The 20,703-nt window shown below is 31.5% G+C and overlaps 2 protein-coding genes across 5 annotated transcripts; one reads left to right on the plus strand and one right to left on the minus strand.

The window, feature by feature from the left end:
- The first annotated feature begins 3,028 nt into the window (after positions 1 to 3,028).
- On the plus strand, positions 3,029 to 6,973 carry LOC108326832 (E3 ubiquitin-protein ligase SDIR1). 3 transcript variants are annotated; one of them, XM_052873643.1, is made up of 8 exons: positions 3,029 to 3,277; positions 4,335 to 4,389; positions 4,496 to 4,548; positions 4,652 to 4,880; positions 5,047 to 5,161; positions 5,705 to 5,750; positions 6,263 to 6,385; positions 6,644 to 6,973. In XM_052873643.1, exons 3-8 carry the CDS (start codon positions 4,510 to 4,512, stop codon positions 6,761 to 6,763), a joined length of 672 nt encoding a protein of 223 aa, XP_052729603.1. In that variant the 5' UTR covers positions 3,029 to 3,277; positions 4,335 to 4,389; positions 4,496 to 4,509; the 3' UTR covers positions 6,764 to 6,973. The 3 variants fall into 3 exon arrangements, with proteins under 3 accessions (XP_052729603.1, XP_017415896.1, XP_052729602.1); XM_017560407.2 differs by lacking the exon at positions 3,029 to 3,277 and adding an exon at positions 4,021 to 4,184 and having other exon boundaries at positions 6,260 to 6,385; XM_052873642.1 differs by lacking the exon at positions 3,029 to 3,277 and adding an exon at positions 4,021 to 4,184.
- A 2,652-nt stretch (positions 6,974 to 9,625) lies between these two features.
- Positions 9,626 to 16,248, minus strand: LOC108327044 (peptidyl-prolyl cis-trans isomerase FKBP20-1). 2 transcript variants are annotated; one of them, XM_052873644.1, is made up of 6 exons: positions 16,078 to 16,248; positions 14,942 to 15,059; positions 11,003 to 11,124; positions 10,844 to 10,923; positions 10,066 to 10,158; positions 9,626 to 9,954 (listed from the first exon to the last, which is right to left on the minus strand). In XM_052873644.1, exons 2-6 carry the CDS (start codon positions 15,048 to 15,050, stop codon positions 9,804 to 9,806), a joined length of 555 nt encoding a protein of 184 aa, XP_052729604.1. In that variant the 5' UTR covers positions 15,051 to 15,059; positions 16,078 to 16,248; the 3' UTR covers positions 9,626 to 9,803. The 2 variants fall into 2 exon arrangements, with proteins under 2 accessions (XP_052729604.1, XP_017416210.1); XM_017560721.2 differs by having other exon boundaries at positions 11,003 to 11,136; positions 16,078 to 16,235.
- Between the last annotated feature and the right edge of the window lie 4,455 nt (positions 16,249 to 20,703).

Consider the following 20,703-nt stretch of genomic DNA (forward strand, 5'->3'; position numbering starts at 1 on the left):
GCATCATCAATATTTCATACCAAGAGCACCATATACTCAAATCATTCAATTTCATACACATGCATAATCATCAAACCAAGTAATTAAATTAGCTAGCTTCCCTTACCTTAAAGCAACTTGACAACTTTAACTTCTCCACAGTTTGCTAAACCGCAAGTGATACTAAGGCAATCTACAGACTTTGGATCGGTGAAAGGAAACCAACCACCGAACCAGAAACAGAATCAGAATGAAAGGCTGATGAACACATGCAAGACCGCACAATGCTTGCATGTGATAGGAAATGCAGACTTTTTCAAAAAGACAAAGGAATTGAACTTACCAGTTCAAAACAACAACTCGATCGGTTCAAAGGAAAACTCTTGACACTAGGAAGGTTCAGCCACGACCTGATTGATGATTAGATGAAGAAGAAGTGAGAATTTCTAGAGAGAAGAGAGAGGAAAAGTAGAAGATTCTGTTTTAAAGAGATACAGAGTCTGAAAATAATGAGACCATCTTTGTTTAAATTTTCTATTTATATGCTCATGCAACACTTGGTCTATTTATATACCACTATTGTTAAATTGACCAATAACGTTAAACAAATGTTGATGTGACATGCTAATATTAGTCTTTTAAATGACGTGACAAATTATTAGATACTTATATCATACATTAATCTTTGTTATTTTAAAATTAAATAAATTAAAAAAAGTCTAACAACTTGTCATGTCATTTAAAACACTACCATCAACATATTAGATCAACTTCTATTTAATGTCGTTGACCCAATTTAATGGTAGGATTTATTTGGAGTAATTTTACAAAAATAAAGACCCAACTGAGATAAAAAAAACTAAGAGACCTATTTAAAATTTTCAAGAAAAAAAGAACCTAATGAATTATTAAACCTATTATAAACGTACTTGTAGAAGATTTTGTTTATAAGAAAATAAAACTAATACATAATTGTGTCAATTATATACAAATATTTATGATTAAAATTAAAGTGTTTTTTTCCTACATTTCTATCCTTTGTTTTTATAATTTAAAAGAAAAAATTTGATTACACTGGTGAGTTACATTGAATATGCATCACATTTCATAAATTGCACTGAAATTATATACAAAATATTTATAATTAAAATTAGAGTGTTTTTCCATTCACCTCCATCATTTCTTTCTACACATCTAAAAGGACTAATATACCCTTATAATTTAAAAGTAAAAAAAAGATGGCTCCGATGAGTTGCATTGAATGTGCACAAGATTTCATAAATTGCACAAACCTGAAATAAAATGCACCAACATGATTTCATATATTGCCCCTCGCTCACTCTCGTTCACTTTCGTCACTCTCATTCATTCTCTTTGCATTTTTGTGGTCTTGGGTGTGCGTTCGTGGTTGTCCCTGGTTGTGTTTCGTGACGGTGGTTCCTGTCGTTGTTCATGTTTGTGGTAGTGGTACTTCATAAAGTTCTCATTATAAGTAAGTGGAAACTAAAACTCTCGAAAAGTTGAGAACTCTTAATCGGCTTTTGAAAGCCATTTGAGAGCTCACCAACTTTCTAAAGCTGATTAAGGAAGTAACATATTTCAAAATAGGTTTTTTTCTTAATCAGTTTCAAAAGTTAGTGAACTCTTAACTGACTTGCGAAAGTCGGTTAAGGAAGAAACAATTTCAAAATATGTATTCCTTAATTGCTTTTAAAACCAATTAAGAGCTCACTGACTTTCGAAAGTCAGTTATGACTTCAATAACTTTCGAATACCGGTTAACGTTTTACCAATATTTGAAATACGTTTCCACAATTTCAATGCAATTCATCATCCCTCTCCTCTCTCAATCTCTGTATGCATCACTCCAAACCACCAATTCAATCCATTACACATTTCAATTAACACATTGCAATCAAAAAAAGGAAGGAAGAAAAAAGGGTTACTTTTGTTAGGATAAGGAATGTATTTATTGCACGAGACGAGATGAGATGATGCACCACCAACAAGACGTCACAAACAACGATAACCCCTCACGATATGTCAGCGATGTTCCAAGCCATATATAAACAACAACTAATGGTGAGGAAGACAAACGAAAACGAAAACGAAAGAAGAGGAAAATGTCGATAACTCTCGCAAAGGAAAAAGATTAAGACATAAAAGTGAAGATGCTTTTAAGATTTTTTAACAAGGAAATGAGAGAAAAGAATCTGAAAAGTGGTCAAAAATTCTTGACATATAAATAGAGATAAATATGATATTATTTGAAAAATTAGAGATACATTAAGAGAATGGTGAGATGAAGGAGAAACACTCTTAAAATTAAAATATAATAATAAAAACACATGTGCATGTGTTTTTATATTTTTTATAATAATAAAATTATTATTATTATTACTGTAATCATATTTTTTTTAATTTTATATAAATATCTTTTATGTATTTTGTAATAAAATGGTTAAGTTAAAAATAATGTTGAAAAAACAAAAACAATTAAATTTAAAGAAAATAAAATCAATAAAATAATTATTTAATTTAAAAAAAATATTTATTTAAATAATAAAGTTAGAAAATAAATGTAAATATAGAAATCTCCTTTATATATAAATATAATTATAGATAATTAAACATTAATTTTTTTATGTATTTTGTAATCATCTAAGGAAATAATTTTTTCTTTATCAGTATTCATTATATTTTTTAATTCTTTTAATCAATTTTATCTTATATATATATATATATATATATATATATATATATATATATATATATATATATATATATATATGATTTCCTTATCTGTAAATTAATATTTTCAATAACAATCGAAATTATAATGAAGATATTATTTAAGTTTTTATTACTAAATTGCCGGAAAATATTTTAAATAAATAAAAATATCTTTAAAATATATATAAATTTAGTAGAATATTACTACAACACTATTTTTAAAAATGTTAATTTATTATATTATTATTTATTATAATTTTTTTCTTCAGTTTTTATGGCTCTTAGTTCTAAAATGTTGAGAATGAAGGCACGTATGTGAGGATTACTACACACCACAAACATATCATACAACAGACTTTACCATTGTTCAGCCAAAATTAAAAGAAAACCAAAAAGAAAACGAGAAAACTACATCACCGTTTCTCTTGATCTTCGTTTCGAATCAAATCGAATCGGAGGTGAAAGATCCAATTCCGACTCTGTGTCTTGTGATCGAAAGCGGATTATAGCTGTTTCCGATCACAACCCAATTACATTCATCAGCTTTCGTTCCTCGCCAAGTTTGGTAACCCTCCTTCATTGTCCACGCGATTCCATTTTCAGAATTCCATCATCTGAAGTTTTTCTTTTTTTAATTTGTTTGTTTGTTATTGATATTACTATGATTGAGGTTTCTATTCAATTGAATGTTATCTTAAAATTCAGTTAGGTTTTTGTTTGACCGTATTAGAGGATTTGCTGTTGGTTTGATTGATGCCGTTAAATGACAATAGGGTAGATTGCTGTGGATTCTTGATTGACGTTATTTTCTTTCCATTGGATTGAATCTTCAAAATTGTGGAATTGTAAGCAATGCTTGGAAGTGATTTGGCTCCGCTGTTCTGGTGTTTTGTGTGTTTTTGTGGAAAATGGATTTCGATTTTGTAGTGGAAGCCTAATGACTTATTCGGTCAATTTATGTTATCTTTGGTATGCTTAAATTTCCATAAATGCTCGATACACTAAATAAACTGAATAACGAAAGCATATTTTAGGATCATTAAGGGTGAAATATTGTAAAATGTTCACGGATTGCTTTGAGAATTGAAGTATATGAGTTATTGTGCTTTAGCGATTTATTTATTGCTAAGCAAGATCCCAAACTTGATCCTTTATTATTCCTGTTATGATGGATAAGTGATAATGTTTTGTAGCATTGGCCAATTTTAGGGATGATCCTGGTTTCTGTTCGTATTGAACTTTATACTCTAGCATTTATATGTTGTTGATTTCCTGTCTACTGACCATAGTTTTATTTGATATTTCAGAATATTCAAAGGTTTTATTTGCTGGTTTTTTTCAACTCTCTAGTGAACCTTTGAAGTTTTAAGCCAAGTTTTCAAATATACATAGACATGAGTTTTGTTTTTCGAGGAACAAGAGCAGATATTGAAAATGGGTTTCCAGGATTTATACCAGAGAGGCGAGCATTGGTTTGTATTCCTTGTACTCATGGTCTGCACCTGTATAAATGTGTTGGTGGAGCTGACACATGCTATGCTTTATTGTTTGTCTTTTTGTTCTATGAATTAAACATCAACTGAAAGTCTAAAACTTCATACTGATTCCAATATTTGATCCAGCGTGTTCATGCAGCTCGTCCTAGTAATTCTAATTCACTCACTTTTCTCGTGACAGGTATTCATGTTATGTTTTCGTTATCACTTTCTTCTTTAATATTTTGTTTCTCCCAATATATTTTCTTTCAATGTCCCATTTATGTCTTATTGTTTATATGTTTCAGTCCTTCTGTTATTCATGATACTGAACTCTCACCAGATGTCCCCAAATTTTCTGGTAAGGTCCTGTAGTATGTAAAGTAGGAGGAATGCAAGTTTTTCAATGAAGAAATGGCATTAATTTATTAATGTGGTTTATAAGGTCTTATTTCTATTTGTAGCTATGGCTGGTGCTCGGTGTTTTCTTGATGGCAACAATGTTGAGGATGTATGCAACATGTCAACAGCTTCAAGCACAGGCCCAAGCTCATGCAGCAGCAGCCAGTGGCATTCTTGGCCACACGGAACTGAGGTTGCATATGCCACCATCGATAGCACTTGCAAGTCGAGGGCGTCTGCAGGGTCTCAGACTTCAGCTTGCTCTTCTTGACCGGGAGTTTGATGATCTTGGTTTGTAGTTATTTTCAGTCTTTTGTGATGTAAATTGCTACTTTGTTTCTCATAATTTTTTTAGAATTTTCTGAAAATGATTTCTACTATATATAATTTTTGTTTTCTAATCTCTTCGCATGTTTCATATAGTATATTGATTACATATTTTTCTTTCCAATGTCAGATTATGAAACTTTAAGAGCTTTAGATTCAGATAATGTTTCTACGGCAGCTTCCATGACCGAGGAAGAGATAAATGCTCTTCCGGTCCACAAATATAAGGTTGCTGGTCCCCAGAGGTAATTAATCAATCAGATCTGTTGTATGTTCTCCTTTTAAATGGATATTAATATTTTATACCAGCAGCTCATGTCTGGGTGATGCGGCAAAAAAATACTGCTCATCATTTTCATATTATTAATTAAATATCAAATATCAAATATTAGTACAAATATTTGGATACATTTGAGGGTAAGAGTGTATTGATAATATAAAAAAATGCCATGTTGAAATTATGATAGTTTTGGTGTGAATTTTATATTCTGAATGATGACATGGAAGCACTGGTTTTCTTACTGCCATGCTATTTGGCGTGCTTATGATTACTGTGTATTACCATATTTTATATGATTTACGAAGGCAACCTTTAACTATACTTTCTTTATTAATTGTTGACATGTGAAAACGTCCTGTCCTGTAAAATTTTGTCTGCCAGTTATTGGTATTAACTTGAAATTCTAATTGAAATGGGAATTTACACCTTCATTTAGAAATAGCGTATATGTGCAAAGTAAATTAATTTAGTATTTGATCATTTGACAAGAAGCTGCTTTTGCTTACAGTGGTGGTTCATCAATGCAACAAGCATCATCATCCACTTCTGCTGAGGTATTGTCTACATTATGGCCTTATTTTTTCCTCAATCTATGTGGTCTAAACAAGTGATTACAAAGTTTCTCATGATAACTTCATTGATTCCTTGCATGCATTTTTCTTCATGTTTTTCTTGTAATATTCCTATGCTATTCTTGAGAGTATGGGAAAGTGCTGTGTCCCTCATGCTAATGTATTATTCTGTGTATACTGTTGTATCACTTTACATAATTTTTATTTGTCTATTCATTGCAATTCTTTTGGGTGATTTAAATGACTAAATGATCGTATGAATATGCAACGTCTACATTGTAAGTCCGTGGTTTGTCTAAGAGTACATACACGATTCACTATAAAACATTATGGCATTTTTGGTGGATGTAGCCAATCTCACTCAAGGGCAAAGACATGGTTATTATTGTTCTTCTATATTGCTATCTTTTCCTCTCACTCAAATTGTAGAATTTTTGTTTTCTGAGCTGCTACGTTGATCTGCATGTTTCATTCCTTTTCATTTGTGGCAGAAGAAGCAAGATAATTCAGGGGCTGTTGGGAGCATGAAAGCCTCTGACGATGAACTCACTTGCAGTGTATGCTTGGAGCAAGTTAATGTTGGTGAAGTACTGCGTAGCTTACCTTGCTTGCATCAGGTTTGTTTCATAGCTTGCTAATCTGTGACCTTTGGTCTACAAGCTTTTCATGTTGCTTGATGATTCATTGTGTCACTTCATATCTGCTGTTGTCATCTGATTGTCTGATATTTAGAAGTAAAAAAGGATAGTTTCACTTTGAAATTATGAGAAGGAAAATCTAAACTACCAGCACTCTCTATGTAAAAATGTGGTTGAAATCTATTAATCTCGATTAAATGATTGATTCTGAGACCTTATGTTTTTACTTTTTTGAAGTTTCACGCTAGTTGCATCGATCCTTGGCTGCGTCAACAAGGGACATGCCCTGTATGTAAATTTCGAGCTGGATCTGGGTGGAGTGACAATGGACATAATGATATCGCGGACATGGTTTGAATATATCGTCTAATTTTTATTTATGGACGTGTGATTAAAATCTGCAACTATAACTTAGTGTGATGATGTATCAAAATTAGTAGGTCTTGACCAGTATTGGTGTAATTACCCTGACGTGTAGGGATGAGAAGATCGGCAGAATACCGTGTAACAACTATTCAGTTTATATTTCTTCGGCTGCTGTGCTTAACCCAGCGCCATCTGCACAAATTTTTCTTCACTGCTACCATTTCCCTTCCCTTTTTTTGTGGCAGTGCTTATTTATCAATTCAACCGCGTTTAATGGATCATTTGTTCAACTGGTGAGTTTCAAGAATGAAGAAACAAGATAGAATTTTTTTAATTTTAAAAGTGACGATCTTTAACTTCTATTTGTTTGTATTCATGCTTTTTTAGTTTTATTCATCCTATTTCTCTAATCTATGCACAACAGAAAATATAATATTTTTTTTTTATTTCTAATAGAATAGTTATTAGATTTTTCTTCTTCTTTCTGTATCGCAATAAATTATGTATATAAACTAATGAAATATAAAGTGATACTGGGGGTATAATTGATAAATAATAATAATATTATTTAGGATTAATCATAAATGTAAATAACAAACATCTTCCAAAAATTAGCCAATTGAGAACTCAGACTAAGTCATCTGTTCAGCCAGCCATGCTTAGTTCGAGGTAATTTCTTCCTTCCTACACAAGGAACCTCTGCATGGACCCTTCAAAAGAAAATGGCTTTTTTTTTTCTCCAGATAACTTTTAGAGGAGATTAGTTTTATAGAGTTTTTAAAATTCTTCAAGAAAAATATAAAATTAATGAATTTTAGAATTGTGAGAATAATTTAATTATTTAAAATAACCTCTAAAATTTACATTTAAAATTTTTCTTTCTTTATTCTCTTGGTATTTTGTTGGCTTTATTGGGGTGTCGACTACTGTCTTTTGATTCAGAAATTACTTGCTTCATCGGCTCAATCACTTTTTTTTACTAATGTTGGTCAAGTTTTCTTTTAAATTAAAATTTGGTTGTGATTATTTATTTTATTAAAGTTGGTAAAATTTTCTTTTAAATTAAAATTTATTGTGATTATTTTTTAGCTAATGTTAGAAATAATTTTTTCATTTGGACTTGTTCAACGTTATTAATAAACATTAATAGATTATTTTTTATTTTCTTTGTTGGGAGTTTTATTGAATACTATCTAGAGTTGTTTTGTTCTTAACGATGATAAGATAAACAAATGTAAGTCATTATATTTCAATTGAAGTTGATAAAAATTATATTTTGAGTTGATTTTGTTGAGATTATTTTTCATTTATGCATGCTAACGTTTTTCTATGTCAACTTTAACTAGATCTTTCTAGGTTAATGTTGATAAAATTATTGTCCGATAAATGCTAATTTTTTTGTTGTTATTTTTTGTTTGATGTTTGTGGAAATTGTCTTTTATTAATATTCTCAATGAATTTTTTTTCCAATGTTAGTTGAGTTTATTTTTATATTGTTTGATGGAAAAAGTTTCCACAAACTTTAACAAGAGATTTTTGGTCAATGTTAGTAAAAAATCTGTTAAGGTGGCATTTGTCAAAAGGTAAGTTCACATTTGCCTTTCTCTTCATCATCTATCATAATCACTGGACTGTTTCACCATTGACAAAACCATCATCGTTACCTAACAAACATTCAATTAAAACCTTTTTTCATTTTACACTAATCACAATATAATTCTCTATTAACATAACTCCGCATTTTTTAACATGGAAACAAGGAAAATGATGAGACAATAATTTAACAAAAACATTAAACCATAAAGACTCAATTAAAAAATGTAATTTGTTTTATTAATTAATGGACAAAAAAAGTAATATGCATTCAAATAAAAATATATAAATTTATGAAAAACTTGAAATTTAATTAAGTCTAATTGAAATAATTGAAAAATAAATAAAAAATTTGAATTATTTTATCTCAATGAAACATTTTATAAAATGAATTAATTTAAAATAAAAATAAATTGAAATTTAGTACATTTAATTCTAAGAAAGTTATATATATATTCCTATCCAAACACATTAAAAATGAACTTTAAATTTTGTTGCATAAATTTTACCCATTAAAAAAAATACCATTTGAAAATGAATTTAGCACTCTCTTTCTACAAAAAAAAAAAAAAAAGGATAACACTTCTCGAAAGACCATTTAGAATGAGATTTATAGTTATGAAATGTGTTTCTGGAAATCGTTTAGAATTCATTTTTAAATACATTTTTCTATAAAAAATTCCTTTAGAATGGTCCTTGCATGTCGCCCATGCCCAAAACAGTTCGAAAGAACATTGAGAAAAGCGTCCCAGAAACATCCTTCTGGTAGTACTTATATTTTTTCTGGAAAACTAATTTTAGAATAATATTTTGAAAAGGATGATAAACTATTTCCAAAATAACCTTTCGGAAAAAGATAACATGGCATTTATCATTACGGGATAAGAATTCAAGGATAGAGTAAAATTGATTCTGAATTTATCTTTTTGGAAGTGTTAAATTTGTTATAGAAAGATATTTAGAAAATAAAATGCTAAGAATGCATTAATCTTATGAACACACTTCTTTTTATTGGTTAACATTACTTAAAATCACAAAAAAAAAAGGTAGGTTTCATATTTTGTTTAATGATTTTATATTTTTGAATCATTTTTAACTCACTAACACTTCTTAATATCTACACATGTTAAGTTCACCTCACTGAATAACTTAGCTACGTCTCTACCTTCAATGTGGCTGTAGCCTGCATTCAGAAGGAATGAAAGAGGGTGTCTATATAATTAGACAAATACCCGGGAAAATGTTGTTGCTAGCTGCTGATTATGTAGTATCTTACCAAACATCATATTTATGTTATCTGGATGGACAAAGCCAATTATTTTGTACATCGTTTGGGATGAGCCAAAGGGGAAGTGAGATGCTGAATAGTAGATAATACATAACTATTTGATTTGATTGTCATCAAAATATATCAAGTTGTGTAGATGTTTAAGGGACCCTACTTTGCTTTACCTTTACCCTTTCCTTGACCTTTTTTGGCTTCTAACTTTGCTTGCAGACGTGCAGCAGCAGCTGCTTTTGCTTCTTCTCTCTTCTTCTTCTCTTCTTCTTTGACAGCAGCAGCTAGCTCTCTCTGCTTCTTCAGTTCTCTGTTTTTTCCATCACAAGATATCATATTGTTATTATTTTGTAGTGAAACGAGACAAAAAAAACAAAAAGAAGCACATGTATTTGGTAAAATGTTAAAAAAAGTTGCTTACTCAAGCCTTGCCCTCTCCTCTGAAACACTTCCCAAACTGGAACCCTTCCTTGGCCGACAGGCAACTAACTCAACTTCAAAAACAAGTGTTGCTCTGCAAGGAAATTGAAAAATTATAAATTTCAAGTCACCGGTAGATGCAAGTTCTTGTGACTAAAGTGAAAGTGTATTAGTAGAATGGGGAACAAAGCAAGCTTCAAGGGAATACATCATGATTTCATCAATTAATTATTTAAAGGTTTGGTGCTTCAAAACTCTCTGCACATGGGACTAGGTAACCGTTGGACCCACCATCCAAGAGAAGGAAGCCTTGCGAGGAGAGAAATAGAGTGGATAGAAAAAAAAAGACTACAAATAAGTTAGATATAAAATAAAAAATAAAAATATGTTTAGTTGAAGAGATATAGAGAATAGATGATAAGAGAAATAGAAACATGAGTAGAAATAAGTGAAAAATAGTTCGGTAGATCTCAACATTTTAAAATTATTTCCATCTTATTTCTCTTCTTTTAAACACTACAACTTATTCCTCACCTACCAAATATACCACAAAGGCTGATTTCATGACATGATAATTGAGCAATTGAAAACAATTGGAACACTAGTAGATTTGTATCCCAGATTGTTTTTTCGTTCATACCTTTTAAAGGGTAAAAATGTATTGACAAATGGCCTCTTCTCAGCTTTCTCATATTTCTAAGGTACATCTTTCATTCTTAAACTTTTTTGTTTAACAATTATTATGTTTACTAACAATAACTTTGGCATGAGAATAGTACTCTGGAGGAATATCTGGAGGAGATCCCGCACTGCCATATGCATATTCTGGCTTGCAAGTTATTTTTGCAACTTCTCCGACCTAGCAAGATTAGCAGATAAATATCAGGATCAAAACCATTATCTAAATACAGTTTCATCAAAAGTATGCTTTCTTAGACCTTCATGGTTTTGACTGCAATCTCCCAAGCCTTGATAACACTGCCCTTCCCAAGCTCAAAAGAGAAGATAGTGTTATCTTCGTGTGTTGTGTCAAAAACTTCACCGGTATCAGCAAGTGTGCCTTCATAGTGAACTGATTAGCACAAACAACTTTTGGATGAGAATCAGTAAAATCAAGCATTTCATGCAAACACACTTCAAACACATCCAATTTAGAGAATTAAAACTTATGGTCAGATTAGATAAACTTCATAGGCCAAAAGAATTAAAATCAAACAAGGTGAAAAATGAATCAAGCTGCTTGCACAAGTTCAAATTAACTTGCACACTTAAGCCTTACTAAAAAAACACACTCCTTTATATTCCCCAATATCCATAAGTACATATCAATTTGTAAGTTGCTTTGTACCTTAGAAATCGAACACGTGGAACTGAAAATTAGGAATATTCTTCTTTAGGTTTTCCCATATTATACTTTGAATGATTATAAATAAAGGATTTACTCAATAAAGAATTTACATACACACAATTCATAACAGAGAAACTTTTTATTGTTCCCTATCGTAATCAAATTCTCTTGAGCTCAAATGTTCCCAAAACAATCTGATTCAGAAGCAGTTGTTGCTGTCTCCTCGCCTTATAACTTTTGAAAGAACCTCAACATCTAACATGTATTCCTAAGCTCTAGTCTCTCACTCCTCTCATCATGGTGGTTGCAGTGGACATGGTGGCGGTCATGACCATCCCTGTTGCAACTACTGCAATTGTTGGGGTCATGTTGAAGAAGAATGTCACGCCATAACTCTCCAACAGTCTCAGCTGGCTAATGTAGCTCAAACCATCACTCCTGCTTTAGATATCACACTTTCTGCCATTGGGTATCATGAACTTCTCAATCTCCACCAAGCATACCACCAACCTGCATCACTTGTGGTTCAATCTAGTACTCCTATAGCTTTTGTTTCTCAACTTATTTTCTTGGACCTTAGATACTTGATTCCCATGCCTTAGATGATATGACTAGTAACCAATCTCTTTTTTTCATCCTTGACCTTTTTGGTCTCCTTGCCTTCTGTTACTATTGTAGACTGAGTCTCAAATTAAAGTTCGAGGCATCGGATGAACCCACCCTCTTCCTCAACATTCTCTAAACTTTTTCTTACTAATACCAAGATGTCCATTTAACCTAATCTCTATCAGTAAACTTACTCGCACTCTTGATAATTCTGTCCTGTTTGTTAATGTTTTGTTCTTTTATAAGATTGACACATTGAGTATGAAGAATTATATCATCTTTAGCCCTTTGGTGGTCTATGTCTCTTCTACCAGTTCAACTCTTGCACATCAACCACCTTGGACACCTGAGTTTGGAAAAATTGGGTTTACTTGTTCTTAGTTTTTCAACCGTTAAGTCTTTTCAGTGTGAGTAGCGTCAACTAGATAAAACATACCCATACTAGTCATGGTCCTTGTGCCAATAAGCATGTTATGTCACCATTTGCTTTACTTTCACTCTGATATTTGGGGTTTAGTCGCATCTGATCCACATTAAGATATTTTATTCTGTAACTTGTATATAAGATTTCTTTTGTTGTGCTTAAGTTTTTCAAATGAAGAATCACTTTGATTTTTCCTCTATTTTTCAAAGGTTTTATGATAAAATTGAAACTCAGTTTGATTGCAAAATTAAAATTTTACAAATTGATAATGCAAGAGAATATTTATCTTCCTAATCTCAGTCTTTTCTAAACTCAGGGGATTCTTAATCAAACATCATTTGCCCTCACACCGCAGTGGTGTTGCAGAGCACAAAAACCAGTACTTGATGGAAACAACTTACACTTTTCTTCTTCACTTTAGCATTCCTTTATGCTCCGTAATTTCTTGTCAAGATTATGGTGACACTTTTTCTCCTGTGAACAAAATGACCTTTGTCCAACTTTTCCTTGTCATGGCCTTGATCCACCATTGATCTCTTCACCATATGGACATAAAAAATGTCTATTTCCATGGTGAGTTGTAAGAATAAGTGTATATGGATCATATCCACCCAATTTTAGAGTCTCTAGTGATTCATGTATCGCCTCTTTCTCGAGGAAAGATGATCGAAAAATTCCCAATCATGGTCCTTGCAGACGGATCATCCATATAATATACAAAAAGGAACTCCAAATATTTGATATCTTTCTCTTTGAATGAGATGTCAATTCCAGCGATGTTTCAACTCACTTTTGCTTGAGTTTTGTAGGACTACGACTTGTTGAGTACAGATCACTCGGCTTTTTCACTTTATTCTCTATCTGTCATGTTCAACTATCTTGTTGTATATGTTGATGACATTGTCATCACTAGCAATGAATCCTGTGACATTCTTCAACTCAAAATCTCACCTTCACAGTTAGTTTTACATCAAGCACTTGGGTCCACTTGTGTACTTTCTTGGCATCAAAGTTGCACAGTCCTCGCATGATATTGTCATTTCCTAGCAAAAGTATGCTTTAGACATTTTGACTGAGCGTGGTATGATTGATTGTCACCTTAGTGATAGTCCTATGATTCTGAATTTGAACCTTCTTCCGAGTCAAGAGGCCATTGAAAGACCCTAGAAGATATTGTCTAGTAGGCAAACTTAATTACCTCATTGTCACTGATAGGTAACAACAAAGAAAATGGATGGAATGGAAAAAAAGTTACTGATAGCATTCCTGAGTCCCAAAACAAGAGGGTAATGACAATCCTCTTCCCAATTCCCAGCTCAGCCACAATCTTTCCCTCCTCCGGCAAACGAAAACCAAAAATCTATATCCTCTCTTCTCTCCCCCAAAGTGAAAGATCCCTACATTCCTTCTAGAAGCCACGTAGGCAATTTTGTTAGCAACAAAATCAATGTGTGTGCTTAAAGACCCATTTGATAGTCATTGAAAGTTGTGATACACATTCTTCGTTCATCAAGAATGCACCAGGTTGTGATTTAAAATATGCAATTAAAGGAAATTCCAAAATTCTTTGTAGTTATGATGCTGATTGGACAAGTTTGCCGACATATAAAAGGCCCACTTATGAATATTGTCATCAGATACTCAACTAATGTGACAATGATGTTGCCATTCACATTCCATGAGCGGACTAAACACAATGACCAACTTGCATACATGCTCACTAAATCCCTGAAGCGTTCTCGTATTGACCACATTTGTGACAACTTAGACTCATATGACATGTATTCTCCAGCTTGAGGAGGAACACAAAAGATGTGATTTGATCTAGTAATTAGGGAATTATGTACCGTTGATAATAAATAAAGGGTTTACAAGTGTGATTATACACTCAATTCACAATAACAGAGAATCTCCTTATATCTGAATGGAAAACTCACCCTAAGCTAAAGACTAATCCAAATTAGGCCTTAATATCTAAACTTTTCCTTAAAAAGTGTCCTAATATCTTGCAATTCCAACCCATTGTATAATAGTACAACATGATATTTCTATAACACTCTCAAATAGATGGACCTTGACACAGAGATACTCGTGAAGATAATTACATTTTCACATATAAGGGGAAATTTTAACATGCAAGTAAGTTATAGCAAGTGTCATGTATGTGTTCCCATGTATTTTAGAATTGAAATCATGCGTGAAGACAATATGATAAGCTTTCAAAAATAGTATTATAAGACTGGTTAATGCATAAGATACTAGAGATGCTCATTTTTATTCTAATAAGAAGATTTATAGACAACTAATAGATGGAATGACTTCTACAGCACCTTAAAAGCCAAGAGTCAATTTCCAAGATAAAAATCACAAAAATATGACGGCTGTGCAGCCAAAATCTAAAGGTGTTGAGTATAATTGCATCTTGCTTTGAGACTGGCATGTACTATAGTCCATTACTAGACAAGTTACAAAATATTCACCGTGCTAGTAAAAACATACCATCAACAAGAGGAAAATTTTCTGTAGGACCAACAGCATCGGTTTTGCTTTTTCTCAAAATGGTCTTAATGACTCCTCCATCCCCGGTCAAATCAATTGCATCAGCCATTGTTTCACTCTGTTAATAAGACAGAAAAGCTAAGAACATAAACAAGGATAAGTGGAGCAATGTCATGCACCTCACAAGGTTGAATTAAATCAAGTCAACAAACTTCCCGTAATAAATAGAATTAAATCCAAACAACCTGATCAGAAGACACAAGTACCAAAAAGATTAAAATTTAATGACCATAAACACTAAGTTTTCAATCAGTACCATTCTTATATCTTACGAAGAACTAAAGTAGTTGTGGTCCCTCAAATTTTGAAAATGTAACAGACATTACAATACAACACTTTCTGTATGTACAAATGTTCTTGGAAGGAAATCAATCAATTTCATAACTATGCAAATGAAAATGCATTAAAAAATTTATCATGGAATATCTTGGCCGCGTCGTGAAGTTGGTGAAGTTCGCATGAACCGTTGTAGATTTAAAGTTCAAGGACAGTATTCAATTATTATCTCCAGTTGTCTGAATGTCATTGCAGTATAAGTTAAATTACCAAGTTTATAACGAACTGCGGTAACTATTTTTCTGTGTGGGGATTAGGGAATTTGGGGGCAAATGTTGGAAAAGGGTCCAAAATTTCCTTTTACCCCGGTAAGATAAACAGTCCAAAAGGGCTCAACACATTCTCAGTAAAGAAGTACATGCAAAATAATAATAATAATATGAAACTAAAATTGACTTCATAGAACACAGAAATCACTAAACATCAGCCACAAATAAAATACAATCCACAACATTTACCATGATAAATTAAATGAAATCATGAAATTCAGATTCTATCTCATCTCTCAGTAATATATTCCCATCACAATAGCATTAAAAAAAACAACAGTCCAATCATCGATAAAACAACACAGATAACAGAAGTTCAAGTTCTCAATTTTAAGAACCCTCAAATCTGTAAATTTTGCTTAGTTTTCACAAGAGCCATTATTTATAAAGATTTAATTTTTCCAAAAATCCTCACAAAATAATTCGGAAGCAACTAAAGAATGGAACAAAATGAATCGAAAGGAAACTCACCCTTGATTTTTAGGCGAAGGGAAGAACGAAGCTAGTGAACGGTGTAATTGATGAAAGCGCCGAATTTGGAGTGGCCATGCGTTAGAAGAAACTCGTCTCCTTCAGAGGTTTTAAGAATAAATGCACAGCACAATCATGCCCACGCGCAGTAAACAGGGCGTGGTTTACATTGCATGTCAAATTGCTTACGCGTGTTCTACACTGTCGCAAGGAGGGGAATAGGGAGTTAAATATTAAATACAGTTGTTTTAGTAAATGAGCATATTTTCATCATCAGATAAGCGCGAATATGCCCAACACTCTTCTTTCTTCCAAAATTAAGTTACATTTTGTTGTTTTTTCTAAAATTAATGGAATATTATTTTTAAAATATAAAATGGTTGTTTTATAATATTAAACAATTGTAAGGATTCAAAAGAGAGTGAGTACAAGTTCAAATTACATAAAAAGAAGAAAAAAAAAAATCAAAAGCTCACACACCGGTTCTTGATTTATGGAGATTTTTGGGTCAATTATTTTTTGGGATTTGCGAGCTCAAAAATTGTACTCCTTTAGTTTGCTAAGTGGATGGGGAATGGAAAAAACTCAAAAAATTCATGCTACTTCTTTTATCTTTTCCTTTTATACGTTTTACTATTTTACTATTTTACTATTTTATACAAGAGTAAATTGTTTAACTTTTTTTTGTGTTTTATCGAATATTTGGCATGTATAATAAAATAGACCTAATAGATATGTACTAGTTAAATTTTACTATTTTACTCTTGTTATATTCAATAATCTTATTTTTTAATTTTATACTAAAATCAATTATAAAACTTACTTAAATCTTAATTTTTAGCAACTTGAATTTACAATTCACAAAATGGTTCAACCTGACTCATTTTTATTTGTTATGTTATTGGTTCATCAAATTTGGACTAAACCGAACTAATCGAACTTCTCAAACGAGTCAAAAAGTTGAACTCGTCCTATCATTAGACAAGTTGGTGAATTGGCTTGTCAATTCCCTTTGCAATTGTCTTTTATATGATAGTTCCATCTCTAAAACTCCACAATAACAACATTTTTGAAAAAAAAAACAACACAAAAAACGTAGCTTGTTTAAATTGAAATGAAATTTGAAACTCAAAATCATTTACCTAAGCTACAACTCAATCAAGACTTATTGAAATAAAATGAGATTGTTCAATAATTCCTAAACTCCCTAATTTTCAATCCTAATTTTAAATTACAACCATAGGAATGATTAATTAACAAACTCTGTTGACAACGAAGATGAAGACATCGAAAAGAATTGTGGAAGAGACTGATACATGGCAAAATTGAACAAGGTTGGTGATGACATCAAGGACTCGTTGTGGTGGGAAGCATTTTGGGCTTTAGGATTGTGAGTGAATGTTTTTTTGTCTTTGAAAGTGAGATTAGAGCATTAGCAATACAACTAAAGATGAAGTACAACAAAAAAACACAACAACAATGCACAATATAACGTTCTTTACTTAAAACATGGGTTGTGGGTTAGTTCAGATTGACCTGCTGGCTGACTTGACAAGGTGATGGGTTTGGTAGACTAGGCTGATATAAGTTGAAATCTCTGTCCTAACTTGTTTTTTTTAATGGGTCGTCAGGTCTGTCTTATTTATCATCCTTACTTAAACCAGTATTTTTTATTAAGTTTCAATCTCTTAAGTCCTTAATAAAAAATAACTACACTTCGTCCCTAGATATAAGCTACATTAGGATTTATAGCTATGTGTAATCAAGTCCAACAAGTATTTAAGCAAAGAAAAAAATGGAAAACATATATATTAACAATACAAATTCCTGATGAAAGTTTAGTTAATTAGGTTTAACCCCCAACAAATAGGTTTAACTTTCCATTAAGAATAACATACAAAATGAAAGAAGAACAAGGGAAAAAAATTGGAGTCGAATGGAGATGAACTCTCTTTCAAGGTGCCCAAACAACTACTTTAAGCTTCAAAATTGTGCTTCCCTTTGCAATATCCTTTGGAGAGTGATGCTCCCTCCATCACCCCATCTTCTTCCTACATCTCCCTAATTTTTTTAAATTTCAAATTTACCCCTTTTACTTTTTATTTTTACCAATTTTACTTTTTATTTTTTAAAACCCTACTCTCAATTTCCTCTCACTTTCACTTTTCCTTTCACTCTCAGCAACAAGTCTCCACCCCCCACTGTCACTTTCTCTCTTTCTCTTAATTTTCACTTCCGTTAACACAAAATTTGACAGAAAAAAACAAATTCCCATGGTATAAATTTAAAACATTTATAAATTCTGATGAGTTTTGAAGTATCATGATTCCATAATATAATCTGCTAAAAATTTCTTCCCCACTTCCTTATCTTCAAATAACCAAACTTGAAAATTTATGCTTAAACTTGAAACTCTGAACCACCAGGAGATAATAACCCTTGTCGTTGTAAATCAAACCATTTAGACCGCAGGAGCTGAATTTTTCTTCGATGATCACTAGGTGTTTGATGAATCTCGTGAAATTTGAAAAGAAATAAAAAATGTTGTGTTAACGGAAGTGAAAATTAAGAAAAAAAAAGAAAGTGACAGTGGGGGCTTGCTGTTGAAAGTGAAAGTAAAAGTGAAAGTGAGAGGAAATTAAAAGTAGGTTTTAAAAACTAAAAGGTAAAATTGGTAAAAATAAAAAAGATAAATTTGGAATTTAAAAAAAATTGGAAAGATATAAGGAGAAGATGAGGTGGTAGAAGGAGCATCACTCTCCTTTGGAATGACTCATTTTGCAATCAAGCCACCCAAAGTTGGAAAATACCTTAAACCCTAAAAAAAACATGAATAACTACCATAATTTTAACTTTTTAGCAATGATATCACCCAACATCATCTACTCACCTATTGTATTGCCTAACGTTCTTTGTTTAACAAATGTGACACTTGTCCATATTAATTTCTCAACTTTCTAGTTTAATCCATTTTTGTGCTTGTTTAGATTCAAGTTGTCTTGCTCAACTAAACTGCTTTAAATTCCCTCATTAAACACATATAAACATATAAATGAGTTAAAATTATAATTATCTTGAAATCATTAACACATGATGAATTGTAAAAGTAAAATAAAGTTAAGATTAAACAAACTAAAAACTAAAAAATATTTTATTTTATTAATGACTAACACTAAATTAAAATTAACATATTAAAAAAAAATCCAATATTCAAAGGTTGACTACAATAATTAATCTTTATTTCGATAATACCATGAAAATCAAACATTTAATAAAAGTAAAAGAAATACAAAATTAAATAAAAATAAAAGTAAATATAATTAAAAAATAAAGAAAAATATTTTTATTATATTATAATTATTGTTATTATTATTATTATTATTATTATTATTATATATACAAAATAATAATGAAGTATGTCACCATCCTAATCAATTGTAGGAGTTTTTCAAGTGATATATATATATATATATATTATGTTGTATTATTTTAATTTTCCACTTATTTTGTTTTATATTTATTTAAAGGATGACTTGCACACAAATTTTTGGTCTTGATTTTCCAACTTTTTATTTCCTTATATAGGAAACCGATAACATCCCTTTCTTTCTTTTCCTTTCCCTTTTTACACCTCCACTTTGGTGCAATGCAAACCACAGAACTAAATGTTGTTTGTTTTGACTAGTTATAATTAGAAAGAAAAGTGTGAATGAAGATAAAGATACTATTTTTTTTTTCATAATAATAATAATTAATGTTTCACTTCTTAAAATATTTTTAGCTTTCAGTAAATATGTTATTATTTTTAGTTATTAATATATCTTATCCTATTTAGGAACAGTTAACACTAAAATTATTCCGATTAATGCAAAACTAAAAGTATTAATCAATTTATACAGTAAAACAAATTGCTAGATTAGACGGACAACGTGGAAGGAAAATTTTCATTCCAGTGTTTTATATTTTTAGGCTAATTGCTCATGAACAATAATGCCAAATATCTTACAATAAATTGTTATTTTATTATATTAACAGTACAGAATATGTGACTTTGTTGGTGATGAATCAGATATATTTACCTAATTTTTATTTAATTTATTTTCATGCATTTAAGGGAAAGTTAATTAGAATTATTTTCATTGATTACATATCAGTGTTAAACAACATATTAGTGTTAAATACAATTAAAATTAATTAGCATATTAGGAGTGATATTATGATTGCACTAAGAAAGGTGAAAGAAGAAAAGGACAGAGACTTGGTGAGAACAGGAAGCAGTTGATGTGTCAGTGTGCGTGCGCGGTGTCTGAGTGTCTCTGCTTCGCACTCACATCATACTCTTTTTTTTTTCTTCCTCTTTCTCCAACGCTCCAATCCCAAAGCAACACGTGCCAATCCTTTTGGTGATGTGACCGTTGACCATGTCTTGGGCCCGGCCCACCCACTAATTAGTCCTTTCCTTTGCCCACGGGTTTTTCTTGCCTCAATTTCACAAACATCCTTTCTACACATGCTTCGCTTTTTGGTCCCACCTTTTCTTGGATTTTACCCATCAGAGCCCACCACCCACCCACCAGGGCCACTCCCCCTTTCCTTTGGGCTTTTTTACTTCGCTTGCAAACGCAT

This window comes from Vigna angularis, chromosome 2 (assembly GCF_016808095.1).
Source record: "Vigna angularis cultivar LongXiaoDou No.4 chromosome 2, ASM1680809v1, whole genome shotgun sequence".
Classification (NCBI taxonomy): domain Eukaryota; kingdom Viridiplantae; phylum Streptophyta; class Magnoliopsida; order Fabales; family Fabaceae; genus Vigna; species Vigna angularis.